This window comes from Dreissena polymorpha, chromosome 13 (assembly GCF_020536995.1).
Source record: "Dreissena polymorpha isolate Duluth1 chromosome 13, UMN_Dpol_1.0, whole genome shotgun sequence".
Lineage (NCBI taxonomy): Eukaryota > Metazoa > Mollusca > Bivalvia > Myida > Dreissenidae > Dreissena > Dreissena polymorpha.
In genome coordinates, this window is record NC_068367.1 from 39,784,664 (window position 1) to 39,804,526 (window position 19,863).

Genomic DNA, 19,863 nt, shown 5'->3' on the forward strand with positions numbered 1-19,863 from the left:
TAGCATAAAGATTCATACTCTGAACCAGTATCAAATCTTGTAAACTTACCTGACACAGGTCTTTTGCCATCTTCTCCACAATTTTATCAGTGTAATGAGTCCTATGGAGGAGAGGGTGGTTTGCAGCCTTCCGCAGCTGCATTAACATGGCTGAGCCGCCGCCGCCCGATATATGGTCCGCAGACTCCTCCGACATTTGAAACTGGATTTTGTTGATGAGTCGATCGTACAGGGCCTGTTGCCCCGGCAACATTGTGCAGTACTCCAGATCTTCAAGCTTTTTCGGCAGCTGGCTCATCACCTGGGAAACGGTGTAAAAATAGAGACTTCCTTTCAACGAAAAATTCCAAAACAGCAAAAAGAGTTTTGCCTTATTTTCCATTGTGGACTGCACTAGCATTTAGGCAACTTTTCCCAGAATGCATCATCGTGCAGAACTCAAAGTACTCTTGCTTCTTGGGCAGTTTCCTCATTACCTCATTGACTTTAAATGACTCTGAAATATCAAAATTTTAGCATGTGCAGGCTTATCAGGTTGGACACTGTTCGCCTACACTGGATTTTCCTTTGGAAGGGAATCCCTTTAACGAAAGAAATACATACAAGCAGAAAAAGTGGTCCCTGATTAGCCTGAGCAGACTGCATTAGTTCCTGAATTTACTGCAGACTGCACAGGCAAATCTGAGATGACACTTAAAGCCCTAGCATTTAGACAGTTTTCCCAGAAAGCATCATCTTGCAGAACTCCAGATCCTCCAGCTTTTTTGGCTGCTGGCTCATGACATTGGAAGCGGTGTAAAAATGTAATGCTGAATGTTTGTAATTGACAGTCAACAAGAACAACTAGAGCTTTGTCACAGACGTGACGAATACCCCCCACATGAAGAGCGGATGAAAAGTACTTGAAATAGGGAACACCATGCTGAATGTGTAAAACACAATAAGTGACCCTGTGACCTAGTTTTTGGCCCGGCATGGCCCATGTTCGAACATGGTCTAGAGAGCATCTAGATAAAACTTCTGACCAAGTTTGGTGAAGAGCGGATGATAAGTACTTGAAATAGAGAGCGGACACCATGCTGAATGTGTAAAACGCATTAAGTGACCCCGTGACCTAGTTTTTTGCCCGGCATGGTCCATGTTCAAACATGGCCTAGAGATCATCTATATAAACTTCTGAACAAGTTTGGTGAAGATTGGATGTAAACTACTTCACTTAGAGAGCGGACACCATGCTCAATGTTTAAAACGCATAAAGTGACCCTGTGACCTAGTTTTTGACCCCGCAAGGCCCATGTTTAAACTTGGCCTTGAGATCATCTAGATAAAACTTCTGACCAAATAGGGTGAAGATCGGTTGAAAACTACTTGAATTAAAGAGCAGACACCATGCTGAGTGTTAAAAAACGCAATAAGTGACCCGGTGACCTCGTTTTTGGCCCAGCATGGCCCATGTTCAAACTTGGCCTAGAGATCATCTAGATAAAACTTCTGACCAAGTTTGGTGAAGATTGGATGAAAACTACTTGAATTAGAGAGCGGATCTCGTGCTGAATGTTTAATACGCACAAGGTGACCCCGTGACCTAGTTTTGATCTGGCATGACCCATATTCAAACTTGACCTAGAATTCATCTAGATACAACTTTTGACCAAGTTTAGTGAAGATCGGATGTAAACAACTCGAATTAGAGAGCGGACACTTAATACGGACCGACCAATCAACAGACACAGACCGACATACAAGTTCACTCCTATATACCCCGCTAAACTTCGTTTGTGGGGGTATAATAAATGACCCTGAATATATCCAATTGATTGATTTAACAAAAATCAGTTTTTCAAAAAAGTCTTTAATGTATACATATGTAAATTTGATTGCAATTTTAACAACAAGAAATTCTTCTATGAATGTCAACATTCAAGAAGAAATTACAGTATTTTACAATAAAACAATATTTTGGAAGTGTTGTTGAAAATAAAATCTTTTGTTGATAATCACTCATTTTGTATGTGCGTAATGTGTGATTACAGATACAATAAAACAATATTTTGGAAGTGTTGTTGAAAAAAAAATCTTTTGTTGATAATCACTCATTTTGTATGTGCGTTATGTGTGGTCACAGATTAGCCTGTGCAGTCCGCACATTCTTATCAGGGACCACACTTTCTTCTTAGACTAAATTTCCATGAACAAGGGCTGTTTGTAAAACATGCATGCCCCCCATATGGGCTGTCAGTTGTAGAGGCAGCCATTGTGTGAATATGTTTTTTGTCACTGTGACCTTGACCTTTGACCTAATGACCTGAAAATCAATAGGGGTCATCTGCCAGTCATGATTAATGTACCTATGAAGTTTCATAATCCTAGGCCTAATTATTCTTGAGTTATCATCAGGAAACCATTTTACTGTTTCAAGTCACTGTGACATTGACCTTTGACCTAGTGACCTGAAGATTAATAGGGGTCATCTGCCAGTTATGATCAATGTACTTATGAAGTTTCAGGATTCTAGGCCTAAGCATTCTTGAGTTATCATCCGGAAACCATTTTACAATTTCGAGTCACTGTGACCTTTGACCTAGTGACCTGGAAATCAATAGGGGTCATCTGCGAGTCATGATCATTGTACCTATGAAGTTTCATGATCCTAGGCCTAAGCGTTCTTGAGTTATCATCCGGAAACCATCTGGTATACGGACGGACCGACCGACCGACATGTGCAAAACAATATACCCCCTCTTCCAATCAAAGAGGGCCATAATTAATTTAACAATCCTAGAGCTTCAGGCTCTTAATCCAATTTTAACAAGGGCTGTTTGTAAAACATGCATGCCCCCCCCCATATGGGCTGTCAGTTGTAGTGGCAGCCATTGTATGAATACTTTTTTAGCACTGTGACCTTGACCTTTGACCTAGTGACCTGAAAATCAATAGGGGTCATCTGCGAGTCATGATCAATGTACCTATGAAGTTTCATGATCCTAGGCGAAAGCTTTCTTGTGTTATCATCCGGAAACCATTTTACTGTGTCAAGTCACTGTTACCTTGACCTTTGACCTAGTGACCTGAAAGTCAATAGGGGTCATCTGCGAGTCATGATCAATGTACCTATGAAGTTTCATGATCCTAGGCGTAAGCGTTTTTGAGTTATCATCAGGAAACAATTTTTCTAAGTTGAGTCACCGTGACCTTGACCTTTGACCTAGTGACCTGAAAATCATTAGGGGTCATCTGCGAGTCATGATCAATGTACCTATGAAGTTTCGTTATCTTAGGCATAAGCTTTCTTGAGTTATCATCCGGAAACCATTTTACTATTTCGGGTCACTGTGACCTTGACCTTTGACCTAGTGACCTGAAAATCAATAGGGGTCATCTGCGAGTCATGATAAATGTACCTATGAAGTTTCATGATCCTAGGCATATGCGATCTTGAGTTATCATCCGGAAACCATTTTACTATTTCGGGTCACCGTGACCTTGACCTTTGACCTAGTGACCTGAAAATCAATAGGGGTCATCTGCGAGTAATGATCAATGTATCTATGAAGTTTCATGATCCTAGGCATAAGCGTTCTTGAGTTATCATTCAGAAACCATTTTACTATATCGGGTCACCGTGACCTTGACCTAGTGACCTGAAAATCAATAGGGGTCATCTGTGAGTCGTGATCAATGTACCTATGAAGTTTCATGATCATAGGCATAAGCGTTCTTGATTAATCAGCCGGAAACCATTTTACTATATCGGGTCACTGTGACCTTGACCTTTGACCTAGTGACCTCAAAATCAATAGGGGTCATCTGCGAGTCATGATCAATGTACCTATGAAGTTTCATGACCCTAGGCCTAAGCGTTCTTGAGTTATTATCTGGAAACCATCTGGTGGACGGACATACGGACCAACATGAGCAAAACAATATCCCCCTCTATTTCGAAGGGGGGCATAAATATGATTCTATAAATTATTTTGCCCATAACCTTTGCATGAATATTGGTTATTAATAGTAATTTACTTTATTTGCAGCAAACTATAAAGCAATTAGAGCAGCAATATTGATCTATTCTGTCTGGGGATGTTTAAATAAAAGGTAAACAGGTGACACTCACGACTGGGCCAGTTTTTTATTATTTAATTTATAATAACTAGATTGTTAACTTTTGAAGGTCCTTTTTAATTTAATGTTTCTGATTATATTTACATCCCTCAATTAATGATACTAGTTTGTATATTGTACAGAATTTTAAGTTAAATCTAAATTTACAGTTTACATAAAAACGAATTTAGTTCCCTGACATTTAACATTGAGTTAAAATATACCATGTTTATCTGTCAATGTATTGATTACTAACGAGTTTATAAAATTCAACAGCATTGACAAAGAGTTCATTTTTACATTTTAAACCATGTTATACTGTAAATAGCCTAACTTGGTAATATGATACAGGTTCTTTATAAAAAAAATGTGCAACACAATGCACAATCACATGCCCGGATATCGTCTGCGTTGGTAACTAAGATTGAATTTCAATTTTCAACGACAGAAAATATCAATAGTGACACAAATGGCTTCCAATATGGAGGGTTCAATCCATAGAGGATGTGACTTTATTTTTGACTTTAATTGTTTCACCTGTATGGAAACTTACAGGAACACAGAGGCTGAATTTTACTGTGAGGAATGTTCTAAATTGCACTGTAGCAAATGTGTGGAGCATCATAATTATCTTTACAAGAAGCATGCCATTTTGGGCAAAGAAAACATCAGCCTATGGCCTGAGACTGATGTGGTTGAACAAGAGAAATGTAAGGAGCACCCGAAAGAAAAACTGACCATATTCTGTGAGGAGCACAGTGTGCTGATATGTCATGTCTGCCATTTCCACAATCATCAGTAAGTACATGTTATGAAGATCTTTTTTTTTTTAATGTTTATACCAATATTTAGCCATCCTTTATCTCTCCCGAGATATTAAATATTTCACAAGAGTTCCTGATACATATTTTTTGTTCACCTGCCCAATGATAAATGTCATCTTGTTTTGGTTGAATATTGATTTTTAACCACTGCATCACTCATGAAACAAGACATAATTGGAAAATGCAGCAAAGCTGTACATATGACCTTGACCTTTGATCTCTTGACTTGATAATCATTATGAGACATTCTTCATAAAGACAAACCAGCATACTGATTTAAATGATGCTAAGAGATTTCTAGATATAAATATATATAAACAATTGTGATATTAACCACATGTGACCTTGATCTTTGACCTCTTGACCTCAATATCATTATTCTTTCCTCTTAACAAGCATAGAAATATAGATGATCATTTGTGAAAGCATTCTATAAATATCATGCAGAAAACAATTTCTTTATACAAACGCATACTATCTTGACCTTTAACCTTGTGATCTCAAAATAAAACAAGCAAATTTGTTGAATTGATATCCCCTGCCAAATAAATTTTGTTTATGGATGGAAGAACATCCCTTGATAAACGGTTTAATATTATGGCTTAGGTGGGGGCCAAAAAAACGTCTTTTCCACCCATTTAACCACTATACCAATTTTCATGATCACACGTCAAGGTGTTCTTAAAATAAATATAGTGCAAAAACGAATTTCATGCTCCAAACTTATGTGACCTTGACCTTTGACTTTGTAATATGTTTTTAAAGATATTTTGTGTGACAAAATAATATAATTCAACATAAATTGTCGATCTAGGAATATAATCCATCCTTTGGGAAAACACATACATGATGTTAATTGATGTTTTTGTAGGAAATGCAGTCATTTGGTACTAATATCTGACAAAGTGAAACAGCTGCATCAAAAAGGAGACTTTAAGCAGTTGTCAGCAACTATTTATAAACAACACCAGCAATTGGTAGATGAGAAAGATGACTTAGAGGAGAATATTAAGTCTCTTGAGAAATCGTACAAGAAAATTCTGGAAGAAATCAATGCTTTACGAAAGACAATTAATGATTCTTTTGATCAACTGGAGAAATATACCAAGAAGGAGTTGGACACATTTCTGGTCACAATGAGAACACCAATTCAAACTGACATTGAAAACTGCACTCAGTCCATCAAAAATATTATTATTATTATAAAATATATGAAGATTTGCTGAAAATAAAAGACAAAAGTGAAGCACTTAGTTTTATCAAGTACAGAAAATGTCTTGACCAGTCCCTTAAGCTAGAATCAGTTTTACAAGAAAGGACAACAAAGACTGAAATGACACTAACCTTTAAGCCTGATTCAACCATCCAACAAACCCTTTCCACTCTCTCAGGATTGGGACAAATACTGAGCACAGTGCGACAATCACAACCTGTTAAAAGGACAACACGGACCACGGATAGCAGACAGACTAAACCTAAAGAAACCAGCCAGTCTGACCCTGGACACCAAACAACTTCAGGATTCAAGGTGAACAAACCCAATCCAGAATCCAGTACATCTAGAACTTATAGCCCTGAAAACGGAACAAGTGATCTGACCAAGTCGGGCCAGGTGTCTGATCCAGTATCAAATTCATCAGACCAGCTGGTCCAGGGTTATCAACCAGGTGCAGTAACCAAGTCTGATCAAATCATAAAAGTGAAGAGTAGTAAGAAGTACAGTGTGAAGAATGAGGGTGAAAATGACTCATGCTATATAGGCAGTATCTGTGAGACAGCTTCTGGAGAACTCCTCATCACAGACTGGACTAACGATAAAGTGAAGCTCCTGGATCAGACCTACAAGGTGGTGGCCCACTGTGACTTGCCTGGTCCACCTGTGTCCATGTGCAGCATTGACTCCAGTCTGGCAGCTGTTACTATGTTACCAAATGAGGTCCATTTTATCAGAGTGACCAATGGTCAGTTGATAAAGGACAGGGTAATGGAGCTCAAACATGCCTGTCTTGGTATTGCCCATCAGCATGGTAACCTGTACATAACAAATGGTAGAGCTCTGTACCAATATACTCTGGATGGAAGACTGGTGAGGGAGCTGTGTGATTTATCAGGTCAATGGACAGGTAATACTTATTCCTAGCATTATTCTAATGTTCAAAACTTTAAGAACCAATGCTTCTGTCACTGAAATAAAGCTTCACATAACCATAATCTTATCAAACAAATATATGTTTTGCAAATAATGATCTGCGCATCTTGAACCAAATTTTATTATTTAGTTTTAATGCTTATTCCCAAATATGATATTGTGCAAATCAAGGAAATATTTTCATGATACATTTACGTTAGACAATTATATCTTTGATAGTTATTCAACACAGTAAAACACTTAACCAATTTATCTAATTAAAAGGACCACAATATATCACAACAGCAATACACCTGTTCTTTATAGTTGTCATTACTTTACAATATGTTTAATAATATTATTATTATTAATTATAATTTTATAAAGTGTTTTATGTATGCACTTAACACTTAAAGCGGGTATATACGATCTTTTATATGTGTTTAATTCTAATATATTGATAAAATATGTTACAATAACACAAAATAGGCAAGAAAAATTATACATTAAAGCCGAATTTCATAAAATGCAGCAAAGACAAATTAGCGCCCCGAGCCGATAGTGACGTACATATTTTCTTACAATAACCGAAGCATTCGTCTTTGTATTAGGATCGGAGATGGTGTTCGTGTGTCGTATGAATAGATATCGTTGCAGGAATTCAAATAAACCGTTAAACTAAGTTTAGATGCACATCGTACATGTATGGTATACATGCTGGCGAATTCGGCTGTACAACCGTTTTCAATTTCAGAATTAAATATCTGGCTTATTTCGCATTTTTCCGCACATGTTCTTCTTAACTTTTATGTTAATTTATATTGAAATATATATATAATAAGTATTTAACACAGTTTGTATAAATTCATTAATATTTGACAAAATCGTATATACCCGCTTTAATAAAATAATAAAAGCTGTACTTAATTGTATAACAATAACATTAGACTCACTACTTTTTATATAACACCCTTCATTTCCACATACTATCAACATCTCATCATCACTGTCTTCTATACCACAGCGAGTCCAGATGGATACATATATTCGACCAACTATGAGACAGTTACCTCCTGTGCAGTGAGTCCAGATGGAGACAGGATATATGTGACCAACCAGGACAGTAAACAGGTGGTCACATTGTCCAGGGATGGCACAGTGATCTCCACTCTAACTGACCCTGCACTGGACTTCGATAAAAAAGTACTACCTGGCCTACATGTGACAGATTCAGGACAAGTTCTGGTGTGTGGAAACTACACAAACACAATTGTCCAGGTGGACAGAGATGGGAGACAGAGACTGACAGAGGTGGTCACAGAGAATGATGGTGTGACTTACCCTATGTCTGTCTACTACAGTAAGCACACAGGCTCACTCATTGTAGGGATGATGTTCAATAGTGACATCATAGTGTTTAAGACACAGTAACTGTTAGATAAGGATGATGTTCATGCATAATAATGTACACATATAAACAGTTGTCTTTTAAAACAGTAATACTGCCGTGGCTCCATGTGGCAGATGCAGGACAAGTTCCCCTGTGTTTATACTTGTCCCAAACAATCCTCCAGATGGACCGAGATGTGAGACAGATACTGGCAGAGGTGGTCACAGAGAGTTATGGTGTGATTCACCCTATATCTGTCTACTACAGTCAGCACACAAACTCAATCATGGCAGGAATGGGGCACAATAATGACATGAACGTGTTTAAAAAAACAGTGACTGTTGGAGTAGGATGATGTCCATGTATAATAATGTACACATTCATGTAAACAGTTTTCATTTGAAACAATGTTACATTTTTGTATACAATCTTTATAAGACACAGTGACTGTTGGAATAGGAACTATTCAATATTCCCTGTATGAAACTATTACAAATATCCCATGAAACGTCTTTTCCGAATTGTCATCAGTGAAAAATTTAAATTGCAATATTCTCAAATATAATTAGAAAAAGAAACAACTAATTAGTTTAATTTAAATTAAGTTTGAAAGGATTGTACAAGCATAAAAGAACAGTCTATTAACCCATTGCATGCTGGGTAATTTGTCGTCTGCTAAAATGTCGTCTGTTGAATTTCTAAAATTAGCATTTTCTTCGAATTTTTTTCAAAGAATACTATCAGAATAGCAAACAGTTTGGATCCAGATGAGACGCCACGTTCTGTGGCGTCTCATCTGGATCCAAACTGTTTGCAAAAGCCTTTAAAATTCAGCTCCAGCGCTTTAAGGGTTAAAATGATTTAGTCTGAGGATTTTTTTACTTAATGTTTATAAATATCTTATGATATTGTTCATGATATGCATGCAATTAATAATTTTATGAACATTGTCAGTGTATCAAGTATTTTGTAAACTTATATTTATGTGAGTATAATATCTAGCAATAATTATACTTGTCCAAATGACACATCGAATAAAAACAAAATGACCCAGTAGCGTGAAAATTTAAGGATTTGAAATCTAAGAATAACCTGATCCAAAATCAATATTGAAATATATTGAAATAAACAGCTTAACAAATTTTCACTTCAACTTAGGCCAGGACAGACTATTCACCAAACCTTGTTAAACAATCCTAAGTGAATTCATCAGATCAACATAATCCTCTAACTTATATTTCGGGACAGGGCCAAATGTCATGAACTAACAAGGTCAACTTTGAACTTGTTCTTGAAAACATTTTACTATTTTGAGTCACTGTGACCTTGACCTTTGACCTAGTGACCTGAAAATAGGGGTCATCTGCCAGTCATTATCAATGTACCGATGAAGTTTCATGATCCTAGGCCTAAGCGTTCTTGAGTTATCATCCGGAAACCATCTGGTGGACGGACCGACCAACCGACGGACTGACCGACATGTGCAAAACAATATACCAATAAAAATTCCAAAACTGATTATTATAAATCAGTTGTCATTATCTGCATACACTCTATCAGTTACAACAGCTAACAGTCTTACCTCTGATTTTAACCGTCGTAACACGAATGGTGTCATGATCTTCTTAGCCTGTGCAATGCGATCTTGCTCATAGCTGCTTCTCTTCTCGTCACCATTTGTTCTCTGAGAACATCAAATCAAATTTTTGGCCAAGTACACAGATTCATTTAATACAGTAATTCTGATGTATTTCACATTGCCATAAGAAACATAAAAAAAACTGTCCTTATGTACTAGTTGAAATTCTTAAAAATAATTGCTTTTAAAAGTTATTAGAAACCAGAGATGTGTTTGTCAGAAACACAATGCCCCCTTCTGCGCCGCTTTGAAGCCATATATTTGACCTTTGACCTTGAACAATGACCTTTGCCTTTCACTACTCAAAATGTGCAGCTCCATGAGATACACATGTATGACAAATATCAAGTTGCTATCTTCAATATTGCAAAAGTTATGACAAATGTTAAAGTTTTCGGACGGACAGACAGACACCATATATTTGACCTTTGACCTTGAAAAATGACCTTGACCTTTCACCCCTCAAAATGTGCAGCTCCATGAGATACACATACATGCCAAATATCAAGTTGCTATCTCCAATATTGCAAAAGTTATGACCATGTTAAAGTTTTCAAACGGATGGACGGACTGACTGACGGACAGTTAAAAAACTATATGCCACCCTTCGTGGAGAACAAAAAAGCTGCACTTACCCGTGTGTTTACATCCATTAAAGTATAGTTGTGAACCCCACAAACTTAAGTGATTCTGCACCCTGATAACATTTCAAAAGTCAGTGCAATTCCCAGACATTATGGCACCATTGTTTATTTGCTGATAGCTTTAGACATTGCAACAACATTTCTAAACATATAATTAAAACAAACAAAAATCTATGACAGCTTTTGTTGGCGTCGCACTGAAGTGCCGCGACTCGTATGTAATACATTTTTTTTTCGCTTATGGGAGGAGAAGTTATTTTACCGATCAATGTATATATTTTTGTTGTCAGATGATCTTGCAAAGTGGTGATTTTTTGTGTAAGTTAGTGTAAATAAGTACTGCATTTGTGCCTATTACATTTACTACAACATTTATTGCCCATAATGCAAAGCTAATTCTTTTAATTAATAACTGATCACAGGGACTGGGCAATAATAAAAGATCACTGGGACTGGGCAAATACGCGAACCGGTGAAACTTTCTGGGCTTGTATAAAAACAAAACATAATCAAAATATATTTTTTTTGTGGTTTTTCTAACAATAGCGCAGACTTTTGCTGTTCGAGTTTTGGTTAACGCGTATTTTCTTCAATTTTACAAGACGACAGCGATTAGATGGTTTATTGCTTTATTGATAGCCGTTACACAACAGTCACTTATTAATATCTTAGTTAGAAGGTGATTTTTCAAGCGGTTCCGTAGTGTAGTGGTTACACGCTCGCTTCACATGTGAGAGGCCCAAGGTTTGAGCCCCAGTAGAATCAAATTATGTTATGTTTGCTCTATGTTAACTTTTTGTTTTGATGTAGACATTTTAGTTTAAATAAATATGCTGTTTTATTGTAACCATTTTTTGTGTTTATTATGCCCATGACATATATGTGTTAGAGGGTGGGGGTGTTCGTAAACACATTAAAACTTTTACAGTGTTTTTATATCAATGAGTACTCAACCCCTATCGTAAATGAGCAACGTAAGAATAAGTTCAGAATCATCTCCCCTTGAAGTTGAGAAAAATATGAAATTACGCTTACAAGATGAAGCATATTTTTTAAAACCTACACAGTTCTGTTCCATTAATGAAAACTGCACACGGATGCCAGTTAAAAACAAGAGCACCGCCTTGCGGGTGCAGACCGCTCATCTATTTTTCTTTTTAAAGGTTTAGGGACCTATCTCAATTTCAATCACAAAGGAGGGAGGGGTGGAGTGGAGAGGGGTGTATAGTGTGGGGGTGTGGTCATTTATTACATTATCTTCCAAAAATGCAAAAAATATGCAAAAAACAAAATAATAAAAATAAATATTTGTGTTTTCTAACCATGTTTGAAAAAAACAAGAGATGTGTTTGTCAGAAACGCTATGCCCCCTATTCCACCGCTTTGAAATTTGTTATTGTTTTTTTTTTACCTTTGACCTTGAAGGATGACCTTGACCTTGAACTTCCACTACTCAAAATGTGCAGCTTTATGAGAAGGCCGCTTTGAAAAATTATTTGTTTGACCTTTGACCTTGAAGAATGACCTTGACCTTGAACTTCCACCACTAAAAATGTGCAGCTTCATGAGAACGCCGCTTTGAATTTTTATTTTAAAAAAAGACCTTTGACCTTGAAGGATGACCTTGACCTTGAAGGATGACCTTGACCTTGAACTTCCACCACTCAAAATGTGCAGCTTCATGTGAACGCCGCTTTGAAATTGAAAAAAAAAATTGACCTTGAAGGATGACCTTGACCTTGAACTTCCACCACTCAAAATGTGCAGCTTCATGATAACGCTGCTTTGAATTTTTATATATTTTTTTTGACAATTTACCTTGAAGGATGACCTTGACCTTGAAGGATGACCTTGACCTTGAACTTCCACTACTCAAAATGTGCAGCTTCATGGTAATGCCGCTTTGAAATCTTTATTTTTTACCTTTGACCTTGCAGGATGACCTTGACATTGAAGAATGACCTTGAACTTCCACCACTCAAAATGTGCAGCTTCATGAGAACGCCGCTTTGATTTATTTTTTTTTGGACCTTTGACCTTGAAGGATGACCTTGACCTTGAAGGATGACCTTGACCTTGAACTTCCACCACTCAAAATGTGCAGCTTCATGAGAATGCCGCTTTGATTTTATTTTTTATTTTTTACCTTGAAGGATGACCTTGACCTTGAACTTCCACCACTCAAAATGTGCAGCTTTATGAGATACACATGCATGCCAAATATCAAGTTGCTATCTTCAATATTAAAAAAGTTATGGCCAATGTTAAAGTTTTCGGACGGACAGACGCCATATATTTGACATTCGACCTTGAAGGATGACCTTCACATTCACCATTCACCACTCAATATGTTCAACTCCATGAGATACACATGCATGCCAAATATCAAGTTGCTATCTTCAATATTGAAAAAGTTAAGGCCAATGTTAAAGTTTTCGGACGCACTGACATCATAAATTTGACATTTGACCTTGAAGGATGACCTTGACCTTTCACCACTCAAAATGTGCAGCTCCATGAGATCCACACCTGCATGCCAAATATCAAGTTGTTATCTTCAAAAGTGAAAAAGTTATAAGCCAATGTTAGTTTTTTTTCGGACAGACGAACAGACTGACTGACATACTGACGGACAGTTCAACTGCCAGGGGCATAAAAATTATTTTTTTGGGGTGGGGGGTGGGGGGGAGGGGGGTGGTATAGTGTGAGGGTGTGGTGGTCATTTATTAGATGATCTTTAATTTAAAAAAAAACAAGAGATGTGTTTGTCAGAAACACAATGCCCCCTTCTGTGCCGCATTGAAATAAAATTTCTATTTATCATTTGGCAGGTATAGAAATCATCTCCCTTTAAAGGTTATTACTTCCCTTGAATTTTGTCCAATCCAACCGGGGGGGGGGTCTCACAGTCAATTATGACCATGTCAGACATCACTGACAACCAAGGCCTGTGGTTTAAAAGAGATTATAGCCAGAGTTGATCATGTATCTATGGACATATGTCCACAGGTATGTTATGAACATCAAAGAAATTATAATTATATCATTAAAAAAAAAAACTTTGAAAAATCAATCATTTAGGTTATAAATAATCAAAATAATAAATCTGTACAGTAACTGTGAAAAGAACAATTCTTGGTAAGGAAATATACAATATGAGATTTATAATTATATAAATTACTTTCCTTGAAAATAATTGTCTGTAACAAATCTCTATTTTTAGTAGCAAATAATTAAAAGCCACTACCATGACTTTAGATTCACCACTCAAAATGTTCAGCTCCATGAGATACACATGCATGCCAAATATATAAAGTGGCTATGTTCAATATTGAATAATTTTCTCCCTTTTTAAAGCTTATTACTTCATTAAATCTGTATTTTTTACCGTAGACCGTAAAGGATGACCTTGACCTTTTACCACAATGTGTTTGTCAGAAACACAATGCCGCCTACTGCGCGGCTTTGATTTATTTAACAAAAATATATACGTGGGCAGGTCAGATAACTATGTCCATTTAAAGCTTATTACTTCCCTTGACTTTGTTTTTTCGACCCTAGACCTTGAAGGATGATGTTCACCTTGAAATATTACCACTCAAAATGTGCAGTTCCATGAGATACACATGCATGCAAAATATCAAGGTGCTATCTTCAATATTTAACAAGAGATGTGTTTGTCAGAAACACAATGCCCCCTATTGCGCCACTTTGAAGCCATAAATTTGACCTTTGACCTTGAAGGATAACCTTGACCTTTCACCACTCAAAATGTGCAGCTCCATGAGATACATATGCATGCCAAATATTAAGTTGCTATCTTCAATATTGCAAAAGTTATTGCAAATGTTAAAGTTGGCGCAAACCAACCAACAGACCAACAGACCAACCAACGAACCAACAGACAGGGCAAAAACAATATGTCCCCCACTATAGTGGTGGGGGACATAAAATGCCAAATAACAAGGTTGCCATGGAAACAGTTTCATAGCACAGTTTTCTGCTGAGATAATTGATTTTCCCAATCCAATTGATCTTAGAAGATGTTCAATCAATACACCAAAACACAATAGGTTTACTTGGCTTATCAGAAAAGATCAAAGATAAGGCTCTACAGTGCATTAGTACATGTACAGTTATTTTATGACATAGAAACAATAGGTTAATTAAATTTCATGCAAACTACTGTCTTTATGTACACCACATTTTATGAAAGAAGTCCCAGGTTTATACAAGACAGTTAACTATAAGAAAGTATGTACAGGTTATCTTTCTTTAACATTATGGCTTATCACAACTAGACTGTTCACATGTTTTCACTATATACATAGAGAGATAAGTGCCCCACCCCCTGGCGGCCATGTTTTTCCAGCGGTCATGACCATTTTTTAGACAAAATTTCATGATGATTAGGCAAAAAATGTGACTTCTAGGGTGTTCACAAGCTTTTTTTACTATATAGATATAAGGAAAATGACCCCCCACCCCTGGCGGCCATGTTTTTTTTACCGATCCCAACCATTTTCGAACTCAACTGTCGTATCCAGGAAACAAATGTTCTGACCAAATTTCATGAAAATTGGACCAAAAATGTGACTTTTACAGTGTTCACATGTTTTCACTATACACATATAGAGAAAACTGCCGCGCCCCCTGGCGGCCATGTTTTTTCACTGATTCGAGATATAAATGAAACCAATTTTTTGACCAAGTTTCATGATGATTGGGCAAAAATTGTGACTTCTAGAGTGTTCACAAGGTTTCTCATTAGCCATATAAGGAATACTGCCACGCCCCTTGGCGGCCATGTTTTTCAACGGACCAGAACCATTTTTCAACTCAACCAACATATCATTAAGACAAACATTTTGACAAAGTTACATGAAGATTGGGCATCAAATGTGACTTCTACAGTGTTCACAAGGTTTTTCTTTTTTTTGACCTAGTGACCTAGTTTTTGACCCAACATGACCCAGTTTCGAACTCGGTCAAGGTATCATTGAGACAAATGTTCTGACCAAGTTTCATGAAGATCGGACAATAAATGTGGCCTCTAGAGTGTTCACAAGGCAAAATGTTGACGACGGACTACACACGACGGACAAAAGGCGATCACAAAAGCTCACCATGAGCACGTTGTGCTCAGGTGAGCTAAAAAGGGCAGTTATTATTTACTTGCATAGATAACTACACTTTGTTCAACAACTAAAATGCAGAGAACAAAGGCAAACTAGAGTGTTCACAAGGCAAAATGTTGACTACGCACGACGGACAAAAGGCGATCACAAAAGTGCACCATGAGCACGTTGTGCTCAGGTGAGCTAAAAATCAAATAGTATTTAAAACCTGGTAACATCTTAATTGTTGTGATTTTTATTTATTGAGCCTCGTTCTGGGAAAACTGGGCTTAATGCATGTGCATAAAGTTGTCCCAGATTACTCTGCACAGTCCCCCCAGGCTAATCAGGGACTACTCTGCACAGTCCCCCCAGGCTAATCAGGGACTACTCTGCACAGTCCCCCCAGGCTAATCAGGGACTACACTTTCTGCTTAGACTTGATGTTTGTTTTAAAATAGACTTCCTTGAACACAAAAATTTCCATAAAAGCAGAATTTGAGAAAAAATCGTCCCAGATTAGCCAGTGTGATCTGTAATGGATAATCTAGGACGACACTTTATCCAACTGCATTAAACCCCATTTTCCCCTAACACAGCTCAATTTATCCCCAAATGTTCTGCCTACTCACTGAGATCATGGTGAACATGCGCTTGAGCTGCTCCGTCTTGCCCACGAACATGTCCGGCATACAGAAGCAGAGTAGTGACATCAGCTCCAGCAGATTATTCTGTAGAGGGGTCCCCGTCAAAAGCAGTCGTCTGTGGGCCTGTTGGGGGAGGGTACACGTAGCAGTTGACAGTTATAATGCAGTGCACATGATATATAGGACTAAAATATTATTCCTGTTTATCGGTACGGGTACAAGTTGATGTTTTTTATTTAGTTCATATCAGCCTCACCCCGACAAAATGCATGTTATTGCATGTTCGTAAAGTGTAGTCCCAGATTCATTGCATGTGCGTAAAGTGTAGTCCCAGATTTATTGCATGTGCGTAAAGTGTAGTCCCAAATTTATTGCATGTGCGTAAAGTGTAGTCCCAGATTTATTGCATGTGCGTAAAGTGTAGTCCCAGATTTATTGCATGTGCGTAAAGTGTAGTCCCAGATTTATTGCATGTGCGTAAAGTGTAGTCCCAGATTAGGCTGTTATTGGTCTGTTTAACGGAGAGAGAAAAAGGGTAGAATTCTAGTAGAAAATAAATTCATTTAATGTTACATTTCAGACAAGGGTAATAGCATCACTTGAAAGTAAAGATTGCTTAGAACTAGCATCTTCATAAGGAATCTTGATACAACTCATGTAATGATTGCACAGCAGGAAATATATGCCAAAAACATCGCTGACTCGCCAAAAGAGTGAAACATGGCAGTTTGCTTCATTACTTGAGACACTTTCCAGATACTGTCCCTGTTTTTCACCTACAAATATCACTTAGTTACACAGGTGTGAATTTGGAAACATCTCAGGTGCCATGCAACTTCACTGGGCTTACCAAAACACATATGATACGCTTTTGGAAAAAGGGCATTAATGCATGTGCGCAGTGTCATCATTGATAAGCAGGTGCAGTCTGCAAAAGTCAGAGACAACACTTACTGCTTTTATGGAATTTTTTTTTTTAATGGATGTCTCTTCTTAGCGAAAATCCAGCAAGTTTAGGCAGAAAGTGGCATCCTTGATTAGCTTGTTCAGACTGCTTAGGCTAATCTGGGATGAAACTTTACGCACATGCATTAAACCCCTTTGTCCACGAAAAAAAAGGCTCATATCACTTTTAAACAGCTCTCACAAAGTTAATTTTGTCAAACAATTATCACACTGAAAAGGAGTAAATCATATGAACAGAGAAATCACAGCAGTGGCTATATATGTACTTGTATCCTCATGAGATTCTGATATCTGAGAGATGACATGTTCTTCAGTAGGTGGCCCTCATCGAAGATGGCGTAGTGAAACTCAAACTTCTTAAACAGACTCCTGTCATCTACAGTCCCTGTGGCCATGTTGTAACTGGAACACAACAGGACAGGTATACACCGACCAATTCTAAGACTTAAGAATAGGAATTTACCCTTTACCACTTAGATACATATTTTTACATATTTATAGTCCCTTAGAAAGTTAAATTTAATCAAAGACCTTTCTTACAAAATCCAAGTTTTAAAGGCATCATTTCCAACCCTTAGATACTGATGAGCAGCAAACAGCATACAATCTTAACAGACTGCGAGTTACTCACAGGCTGTTTTGGTTTAATGCTGTTTGCACATAGCCATTTTCACTTCTGAGTGGGAAAGGGGTAACAAAAATCATTTTTTCCATAACAACATTATTTCTATGCCAACATTGCATGACTCACGTAGTGATGATGACATTGTATTCCTCGTCCCTGTTATACATGATAAACTGGCGTGTAGCCCGCCGCTCCTCCTGGGAACCGTAGTACACAAGCACCTTCAGGGCCGGGCACCACACCTTGCACTCACGGATCCAGTTGTCTGCCAATAAAATATGCCTGTTTCTGGGAAATCTCGGCTTAATGCATAGTGAGAAAAGTGTCATCCCAGATTAGCCTGTAAAGTCTGCAAAGGCTAATCTGTGATGACACTTTATGCCTAAACTGGATTTTGGCTAAGAGACTCTTATGACGAAAAAAACCTATAAAAGTCGAAAGTGTCATCCCTGATAAGTCTGGTCAGACTGCACAGGCTAATCTGGGATGACACTTTATGCAAATTCATTAAGCCCAGATTTCCCGGACAAGGCTCAAATAATAAAGCCTTTGTTAGGCTGTCCCTAAATAAGTTTGAAAACTGTAGTACTATCATAGTTTTTATAATTCATAAATGAACAGTAATGTACTCACTGATCCAGTTGTCAGTCCATGGTGGGAGGAACAAACAGAATAAAAGTGCTCTCTAGTAATAAAATGAGGATCTTGTGCAGATCCCCATCGATGTGTTGGGCGCGAAAAATGTACGGAATTAAATTGTATTCTTGTATCTTGTATTGATTTACTTCTTGAATAACCGTTCTCATTAAACATTTTGACCTATGGATCATATTGCATATTATTCTTTTTTTGAAGAATCACACCATTTAAGGGATACATATAAGACCTATACCCATGACATTGGATGTGTATAGTAATTAGTTTTCGGACAATTAAAAATATTTAAAAAAAAATTGTGTCTGAAAAATTAGATACAATTTCTTTTTTTTCTAATACAAAATTACAGACACAAACAATACTGTATGCGTGTTTAAAAGTTAATAGACACTCATTGATGATCTGATACTGGTATACAATGTGTACGAAGTCAAATGTTATTAATTGTAACAAATAATAGCATCTGCTTGTAAAATACGCAGTTTAGTACAAGTTACTTGTATGTATGTTTTACTTTAAACTGATGGGTAAAACCATTGTCTATTACTGTTTTACATATTTATCTACACAATAACGCAAACATCTGCCAGGTTTTATGACCTTAACCTGCTTGTAAAAACGCATGATCAAAGTGTCGCCAGCGCAACAGGGCAGAATTCTGGTAAAATAACATTGTATAATAAACTGTCCCTAAATTAAGAGTAATTAATTTTGGACAAAAACCTGTATGTCCGAAAATTAAAAGTCATAACAAATAATTATATTGGCTGAAACAGGGATGTCCGAAAATTTCCAACAATTTAGAGTAACAGTAATTACGGTAAGCTTTATTTCATATTAAATGGCTAAAAAGTCTTCTTATGGATTTACAACTTTTGAACAATTTAAGATAAAACTTAATCAAGGAGAAAAAACTTAACATAAAGATATAAGTTGAATTGATATTACACTTTCAAACTCTTTACCGATTCTTAACAGCCCTATTCCTCAACATTGGAAAGCCAATTATTAATTGAAGATTTTGGGAATGGATTTGGGTAAAAATATAATTTTGTCCATTCTGAATATGACCAAATAACGGCTATAAAAACTGCAAAAAAAGCTCTGTGAAGGCACACTGGACAA

General features: G+C 37.1%; 1 protein-coding gene across 1 annotated transcript in view; it reads right to left on the reverse strand.

The window, feature by feature from the left end:
- LOC127855480 (SWI/SNF-related matrix-associated actin-dependent regulator of chromatin subfamily A containing DEAD/H box 1B-like) overlaps window positions 1-19,863 on the reverse strand; it is a 318,923-nt gene that overhangs the window by 265,299 nt on the left and 33,761 nt on the right. The window contains exons 13-16 of the mRNA XM_052391107.1: window positions 18,208-18,346; window positions 17,723-17,858; window positions 16,476-16,613; window positions 10,026-10,127 (exon numbers count right to left, since the gene is read on the reverse strand). Coding sequence (XP_052247067.1) covers window positions 10,026-10,127; window positions 16,476-16,613; window positions 17,723-17,858; window positions 18,208-18,346 — 515 coding nt within the window. The remainder of the gene's footprint in view (window positions 1-10,025; window positions 10,128-16,475; window positions 16,614-17,722; window positions 17,859-18,207; window positions 18,347-19,863) is intronic.